Source organism: Sprattus sprattus (genome assembly GCF_963457725.1).
Source record: "Sprattus sprattus genome assembly, chromosome: 7".
Taxonomy (NCBI): domain Eukaryota; kingdom Metazoa; phylum Chordata; class Actinopteri; order Clupeiformes; family Clupeidae; genus Sprattus; species Sprattus sprattus.
This window is the reverse complement of record NC_137926.1, coordinates 8,000,905-8,009,944: the sequence shown is the minus strand read 5'-3', so window position 1 is coordinate 8,009,944 and position 9,040 is coordinate 8,000,905. Positions and strand designations below refer to the sequence as shown.

At 44.6% G+C, this 9,040-nt stretch overlaps 1 protein-coding gene across 1 annotated transcript in view; it reads right to left on the bottom strand.

Annotated features, from left to right (window-relative positions):
• Positions 1-5,876, bottom strand: part of trabd2a (TraB domain containing 2A) — a 55,469-nt gene extending 49,593 nt beyond the window's left edge. Inside the window, exons 1-2 of the mRNA XM_080842841.1 lie at positions 5,265-5,876; positions 3,580-4,140 (exon numbers count right to left, since the gene is read on the bottom strand). Of these exons, the coding sequence (XP_080698967.1) occupies positions 3,580-4,140; positions 5,265-5,372 (669 nt within the window). The 5' untranslated portion in view covers positions 5,373-5,876. The remainder of the gene's footprint in view (positions 1-3,579; positions 4,141-5,264) is intronic.
• Between the last annotated feature and the right edge of the window lie 3,164 nt (positions 5,877-9,040).

Genomic DNA, 9,040 nt, shown 5'->3' with positions numbered 1-9,040 from the left:
CCCAATATAAAGACTTACGACTAAAAACTAATGCTGAGACAAAACCTCTGACACTTTTAATGTGGTATGCACTGTGTTTGAATTGGCCAGTGGGAAGCCAAGTTATATTGTTTTAAAAAACATTGGAACTTCAAATGTCAAACCACTTATTGTTACCATTGCAATGCTCTGAACCCTGCTGGAAATGTATGTTATTATAAAACAACTGCTATTGGGTAACTTTTGACTAAAATTATGACTGACACTAGGAGGTTTTTTTGATCTGAAATGGGATCCTAATCCTATTCTGAGCTGAGCGCTTGAATATGAAGCGGCACGAGGAGACGGCTGGAAATGGGTTTGAACAGGCGTGGGTAGTGGACAGAGAAATTAGATAACATTCAACGCTGGCCGGAATCTTCCGAATCAAAAGGAAGAATGTACACTGGGGGTTTGTTCCAATTCCGATGGAAACATCACTCGTTAGGATTTAATCTGATTACAAAGCGGTTCGGACGGATTTTCTGCGGTAGGCAAACTTGCCAAACGGATGGCCCGGTGCCCAAATTGTGCCCTAAGTGGAAAATAAGGACCACCATTGTACTCGTCAACCTCCTAAGCCCCAATCATACACTCACACTGCTGCAATCAACGCACTCTCACCCAAGACCAGGGAACTCGCTTGACATTTGCAGGACTGTTGCTGTTTTTGTTCCTGTTTCCTTGCCACATATTGTTCTTGTTAATGAGACCAGTGAGAGAAGTTGGGCAGAACAGGAACCATTTCTCAACGTACCCGAGGGCATTTTTAAAAGGGCTTCACAGATAACAACCCTGAACTATTTCCTTCAAGACAATGCCTGTCATGACTAAGACATCATTTATAATTCATTCAACAAAACGAAAGTCACTGGACCCTCTGACTGCACACTGCAGCATTTCCGCTCTTTCAGGTTACTCAGCAAACTGGCCTCCGAGATCTAAAGGCAGGCAGGGCCAGCTCATTACTCTGATCCACTTTTGGACGGCTAGGTTCACATCTTTCTGCTCCATTTCTCTCCCACCACAGCATAGATTGATGCGTGTGTCTAAAGAATGTGGTGAGGCAAAGCACTGGTTTTCTGCCTTCTTGTCTTTTCTCTCTCGACAGCACAAAGGTCACTTCTTTTGCCATGGAAAATGGAAGTGCCTCACTCCTACACTGGGAAAGGATATCATAATTAAGATGAAATGATGGCCGTGTATTTCACTCTGGCTTTTTGGCATGGCCTAACTCAGGGAAGTGTAAAAGTTTGTTTGGTTTGGTTTCGGGAAGCAAGCCTCGTATCTGAAGCCCCTGGGATTGCAGTGCAGTGGGTAAAAAGGGGGCAATTTAATCTCCCCTCCTTAAGAGGCGCCATCTGTGCAAACGCAATTTATCACTATTGGATGGGTTTCTTTTATATTCGTTGAAATTTGGCTCTGTGATTATTTTTTCAAGGTTTGGAATTATGCTTAATACCGCAACGTTATAAACATTTAAAACACTCATGGAATTCAGATTCGAGGCAGGCAGCCCAGGCGCCATAGGTTATTAAGTTATCGGGCCATTTGTTAAATGCCCTAATTGTGCACTTCAAAAAGCTGTCAAGACTAAAAGACCACTGGACCGCTGGATAAAAGCTGTCTTTAAATAGTTTTTTTTTTAAATCATTGATGTCATTGCATCTGTAATCACGGCAATGTGAGCTTTCCCCCAGGGCCATGCTGTGTTTCCAGAACCTTCTATCTCTGACTCGGCACAGCAGGTACTGATTGGGTGAGCCGTGAAGTCGCTGTTTAATATTTCCCCCTGACGAAACAGGAGTTCTCTGGGTGGATCTATTCACACTGCCCGGGCTGGGAATCGGGGCAGAAAGTTGAGTTGGACACAGAACCCTGAACACGGGTGGCCAAATATCGAGACCCAAGAAAGCGATGGACTGTGGTCATCCTGGTGCTCATCTATGGCGGTTCTCTGTGAATCGGAGCGGGCAGTGGTGGGCAGTGGAGGGGTTGAAGGAGGGGGGGGGGGGCTCGGCCCTCAAACTCTCTGCCATTACGAAACCGAGACAGACATTCATCATTTTTCTACGGACCATTACTCCCACCGACAGCTTGAGCAAAAACATCACTTTCATTACGTCAAAGTTCCACCGGGGCCCAGAATGTTCCATGCAATCCCTCCATGGGCACAAACCAACCACTTCTCGGAGCTGAGCTGCTTCACTAAATGAGCTAATTGAAGAGCTAATAGGCAGAGTGGAAATGATGCAGAACACCGCAGTCAAAGACCAACATGATTTGAACGACAAAGTTGCTCATTCCAAACCTGGCCTGGTCCCTGGCTGACCTATAACAACAATACATGAAGTGTACTAATTAATTGACACCGTCCGTAGTGATCATTTGTCTTAGGGCCAGTACACTTATCAGTTCACTTGGCTGCACAAACCGAGATGTCTTTGGCACACAACGTATCTGATCATCCATCCGGTTCTGCGATTCATGTTTATTCCTTGCCATTGCATTGGAAAGACATACAGGGACTACTCCAGAGCTCTGCTCCTACATTGGAATATAACTGTGCTATATATGTTTGGGTGGCTTTGACTTTAATCTCATAAGAAAAAGCACGGAAGACATGTTGGCTGTCTGGACAGGCCGTCTGCCTCTGTGTTTTAAATAGCCCCTGTCTGGCTTCTGGGTGTCGGGAGAAATTGCCATGCGTAATCCCCTTAGTTCCGTTGGCGTATTAGCACAAATTCCAGCAAACTCCCCGTGATTTTCGGTGTAACCGTGTGCTCGGAGGGATGTGCATAATTGCGTCGTCTAATGAGCCGACTTTCAGCTGCGCTGGAAACAAGGGGGTTTTGAGTCAAATTCAGACGAAAACCATTAAGGTCACATTTATCTTAATAACAGAGGACACACCAAAGCAGACTATTTGCACAGCTGATGCCTATCCACACCTAGCAGGCGCTGCAGCCCCATTGAGTGTCTGGATCTGTGGTTGATTCTAAGAAAAATGAATCCCTTTTTCCTTCCCACACCCAATAATCCAAAGAGACTAAAATTATATGAAAATGCTTTAAAATGTGACATCTGTGACCCTGCACTGCGAAGTCATTTTCCTTCTCTCATTGGGGGGGACACCACTCCTAAAAAGAAATGGCTCTTTTCCGGGCCCTCAAGATCCATTTCAAATGGAGCAACAGACGGTAGAGCTCTGAAAACCACTACTATACATCCTGATGGACATCCAATCAATCAAAACATCTCTTTCTCTAACAGGATTTTTATTTTAAAAGCCCACTACCCTCGAACTGCAATCACGCTGTTTTAAACAAGGTCATTCACCAGACAGACAGACAGACAGGCAGGCAGGCAGACAGACAGACAGACAGACAGACAGACAGACAGACAGACAGACAGAAAGACAGAAAGACAGAAAGACAGACACGCAGTGTCCTCTTACTTGGGAGAAGTACCCCGATAGACAGACAGACAGACAGGCAGAAAGACAGACAGGCAGAAAGACAGGCAGGCAGACAGACAGGCAGACACGCGGTGTCCTCTTACTTGGGAGAAGTTGAGTCTGTTGAGCGGGTGGCACTGCTCCTCCACCATCTCCACGGCACCCGTCCCCTTGCGCATGCGCTCGGCCTCCTGGGCCAGGTAGAGGTCCAGCACGGGCACGCCGCGCGTCTTGATGTCCGCCTCCGTCAGCGAGTTCACCATCAGCATCACCCACACGGGCCGCTTGCGCTCCCAGTTGCCGGCGATGGCGTTGAACAGGTAGTCGGCGTACAGGCCCTTGCCCCGCTGGTCCGGGGTCATCCACGAGGGCATCATGAGCTTGACGTACTCCAGGTGGCGCTTGAGGCGCCGGTAGATGTCCCGGGGCAGAACGTCCTGCAGGTTCTCCCCCTGCGGCAGGAGCTGGCAGCTGGTCAGGGCCGAGATGGTGTGCGGGTCCGTCAGGTCCAACTCAAAGTACACGATCTGGCTCTCCTGGAACGCCTTCTTGGAGTTTTCTGGGATGAAGTCCCAGACACGAGTGTAAGGCACGTGGATGGTTCCATAGAAGTAGGAGGGCGGATCTCGCTTGATTGTCCACAAGAAGGAATTTAATTCAGCTTGCTGTGCAGATGGGAGAGAGAGAGAGAGAGAGAGAGAGAGAGAGATATGCATCAAAACTGAAACTTTGAGGAGTTTTTAACTTAATAAAAACATCAGCAAGCATTAAAAACAGTTTATGTGTTATCATTTTATATAGCACATGTTTGACATTGAATTAAATTAACTTTAAATGTAATATGAATATTTAAAGAGCAAATATGAACCTGCTTTATTATATTTTATTTCATGCTATACATTGAGTTGTAGAATCTACAATGTGTTAAGAATCTACATCCTAAATATCACGTTTGAGTAATGGTTAGAATATGTACAACACGAACCTTGGCCTGTCTTAATGTCTGTTAAATAAAATAGGCTATTAACAGTTTCGCAATGCTCTTATTCATATTCGTCTTACTAAAGACAAATACCTTGCGCATCGCATTCACTTGAATCTCACCAGCTTCTGGCAACACTGGCATGAACTAAAAACTTGTGTCGTGAAAAATGTTGATTCTGAAGTTGTTAATTAATATGTCAACCGACAGTTAGTTAGACATTTAGTTAGTATCTATTAAGGGCAACACCTACAAGCTCCTCCATCAAGACAATACACGTCGCTAAGGTCCACCACAACTTTCTGAATACTCAATGGGAAACTATTTGACAGTTTAGTAGTCTAGCACTTGATAGGAAATAGGCAAAGAATGGCTAAGCAATTGAATGTTCTCAATGTATATTTTGGGCGACAATATAGGCAGTTTGTTGTTTCCAACAACAATCTTAAGCCATCTTTTCCCGGACACAGTAATTGTAGCTGGGGCTGATCTAAAGAGTGCAGGTAGCCAATCAGTTAAATAGCCAGACCCGGTTTTTTTTTTTTCTTCCTTTTTTTCTACAAAACAAACAAAACTGCTAAATGTATTTTATTTTAAATGTAACTTATTGTATTTTAAATGTAACTTATCATGTTCATGGTTTCAAAACAAGGCTAATAGGCTTACAGGTCCACTGTTTAGTTTTTAAAACTATAATGTTCCATCCATAAGACAATCAGACAGACTACTTAAGAGAGTGAAAAAATATAGACCCTACAATATGACAGGGCAGAGGGGGAACTATGACAGACCTTTTCGAACACTTACTTTTCTGTTAAGCTCGCAGTTCGCTGAATCTCTGAGGCTCCACGGGTTGGCTCTTACCAACAATATCAAGAATGCGTGGATAAATACGCCCCAAGTGACCAGCATCATAGCTTCAAACGTGGGCAATGTTGTCGCAACGTAGCGTGAACGTCTGTTGTCTTGTCCAACAACAGTTTAGAACTATCAAAGTTATTTCCCAAACTTTATCTCCGACAAAATTTCACATTGTCTCCTCAGTTTACTTGCCATTATGCTACAAATTGCCCAACGGTGCAGATTATGGTATAACTACTTTGATAAATAGTAATTAAAATGTACGTCCTTGGCCAGAGTAGCTATAGCATTATGTCCCTGTTGTTGGCCGTTTTTCGTCCGGAAAACTGCGGCTTATCGTCCTATAAAAGTTGAAATAAATGTATCCTGAGTTCCGCTGTGCTTCACCGAATCCACTACGTTTCTTCTCCGTAAATCACTGAAAGTGCACGCAAAGCGTGGAGGTTCCTCTGCAACAGGTTAGATGCTATTTATCGCCTCAATGCGTCTCTCAAAAACTTAGAGTAACTTTGTAAACCACCTTCCACCGACAGAATGTAGCCAGAAGAACTGAAGATTTCCGACTTGATTGATTCTGTCTCGCAAATACAGGTTTCATCAGCTCGTGCCATTCATTAAAACTTCTGCTCTGTGAGCTGTCCCAAACTCCGCTGAGCAAACCTTCAAACGTGACGGGTTTCGCTTCTTCTACTCGTATATCTTCAGCCTGGTGGACCCCTTATTAGACGCCAAGAATGAGTTGCCGAGGTACGTGCGCATCACTGTCAGAAAGTGGGAGCCCTACCTACCCCCAGCCCCCCCCCCCCCCCCACACACACACACCCCTCGACCCCCGCCCTCCCCTGCACACTCATACTGTGCAATAATCTGATTAAAGCATCTAAGAGCCGCGGGTCATTGGAGGAGGAGCGGAGGCATTCATTCACTGTAGGAAATCAGTGAACAGCTTTTCAGAACTTCATCAAGGAATCCACAAGGGGATCTTTAATTCCACAGCTAACAACAAGTGTTGATGGCAAAGATTTGCCAATGTTTTAGTCAACAAATAAAAGCCTGGGATCATAGGAAGTGTTCTAGAACACAGAAGCCTGTCCGAAATTTAGAAATCCGAATAAAATAAGAAAATAAAAATATCGGCGTGACGCGTACATTTTCTGGGATCTTTATTTGGGCTTATCTGAGTAAATGATCGGCCTGTGTTAGCTAATTAGTGAAGCTGCAATAGGCGAGCCCGTGCGGGGTGTTGGATATCCTGTTGTTACATTATGTGCCGCTAATGCGCTACAAACCACGTAGCATTAACATGAGAATGCGCACGCTAAGGACGCTATTGAATTTCGCCTGTAAATTGCGTTTTTCACACGAAGCAGCTAATGCATGTTGATGGAGGTTTATCTGTAGACGTCTGCGTAAACAAAATATCCAGAGGGGCGTAGGTTGGGGAAAAGCAAAGGTTGGGACATTCTGAGGGTTTACAGGCTACAAACCTTTCAGGCAAGATTCATTAACATAACAACAATCACGGAATAATTTAAATAAGCTTTGCCTGTGAAACAAAATGAAGAGCAAGTATAGCTCAACATTGTAAACAAGACCATGCGGCTTACGAATGTGTGTATAAGTTATTAAGTTATTGTGTGTTTTTGGACACGTGCAGTCTATCTGTGATAGCTTGCGTGTACCATGAGATATGACTGAAAATAAGAAGGTGAAATTAAAAGACTATTTTGTTTATCTTGACACTTCGAAAACTATTTCCTGAAGCCCTGAACATTTCTTTCTCTACAATCTGTTGACCAGATATTGTGACGTTGATTGGGCGACACATATTTTTGCTTGTTTGAATTGAAAGCAGGAGGATCATAAATGAAATATTTTTCAAAACATTTTCCACTGTGGTGTGACATTTGGAAATCACTTTGAGATGCTGCCACGCCGTACAACTGGATGTAGTCAAAGGCAACTACTCCAGTAAACTAGTCTGTGACATGCTGTACGTAGTCCTGAAGCAAGTTTTCTGTGAACAAAGATCATTAAAATACTAAATATATGCTCAAACATTATTTTTGTATTTAAGACACATACTTATGCCATAACATGCGACCTTTAGGACAAATTTAACAAAACGTGTCTTCTCCCGAGTATGTTTGTGAAGGTTGAGGGTTCAGATTAAGGTCTGAAAGAGCTCCATCTACTGGTCAAACACATTAACCCTGACAGAGGTACCCAAGGCACCAAAGCCAACCTCCTGCTTTTAGAAGGCGTGTGGGTAATGGAGCTTGAAGTTTGATTTTAATCTGTTACATTTGGTGAAATTCAAGCATTCGTTTTTCTATCCCGTCTTCTGAGATATGGTACACCATCAGAATAGGAAAACATTCATAACATTAAATTGGAAACCTCGGTCAAAATTGCTGAAAGTTTTTTAATAATATTTGTACAATAAAGGTGATAAAAATATTAAAAGATTAAAAAGATTATCATCAGACATTTCATAGTTGCTGCTTCAACTCCAACTTTTTTTTACAGAGTTGTTTTGTCCCATCTCTTAAAAGGCAACTATGAGCAACATAGTGTGTGTGAGCTGTGTTTTTGTGGCACAGTGTGTGTGAGTGGTGTGTGTGTGTCAGGGTGTGTGTGAGCTGTGTGTGTGTCAGAGTGTGTGTGAGCTGTGTGCGTCAGTGTGTGTGTGTGAGCAGTGTGCGTCAGTGAGTATGCTGTGTGTGGCAGCCAGGGCAAGGCTCTGGTGTGGGTCATATGAAAGGAATTGGTCTCCCAATTTAGCTGTAAACACACCCGTGATTCCACCCTTTGTGTGTGTGGGTGTGCGTATGTGTGTGTGTGTGTGTGTGTGTGTGTGCGCGCCACATGCCGTGTTTACAACAAGCTAATGTGCGAAGATAAGGTTCTTTTCCATGAGGCCTTTTGATGTTTGGGGATGCCAGTACATGCTCTGTGTTTGTCTGTCAGGGGAAAACTGGCTGTGGTGGATCTAAACAGGAAACCAGAGCAAATTGGCCAGTCAGATTGACATGCTGATTGAGTGGCTGCAGAACGAGGTCACCGGGTAGAGGGCAAAGGGAGGCATGAGCTTCGCTTTGAACTGTCTCCGAGGCGCGTGTTCTGGTATGGAGAGGAGGAGAGAGGTAGAGGGAGAGAGAGGAGGAGGAGAAGAAGAGGGGGATGGAGAGAGGAGGTGGGATGTAGAGAGGGGGAGAGAGAGAGAGAGGAGAAGAAGAAGAGGGGGATAGAGAAAGGAGTAACAGAGGAGATAGGAGGGGGGAGACGTGGAGAGGAGAGGAAAAGAAGAGGGGGATAGAGAGAGGAGGAGAGAGAGAGAGAGAGGAGAAGAAGAGGGGGATAGAGAGAGGAGGAGAGAGAGAGAGAGGAGAAGAAGAGGGGGATAGAGAGAGGAGAAGAGGAGGAGAGAGAGAGGAGAAGAAGAGGGGGATAGAGAGAGGAGGAGAGGAGGAGAGAGAGAGGAGAAGAAGAGGGGGATAGAGAGAGGAGGAGAGGAGGAGAGAGAGAGGAGGAGAAGAGGGGGATAGAGAGAGGAGGAGAGGAGGAGAGAGAGAGGAGAAGAAGAGGGGGATAGAGAGAGGAGGAGAGAGAGAGGAGAAGAAGAGGGGGATGAAATAAATCTCGGTGAGACCATGATCTGTTTCATGCCATCTGTGTTTACGCCCTGGTGGAACTTTTTCAGTTATTTTTAGTAATGCAGT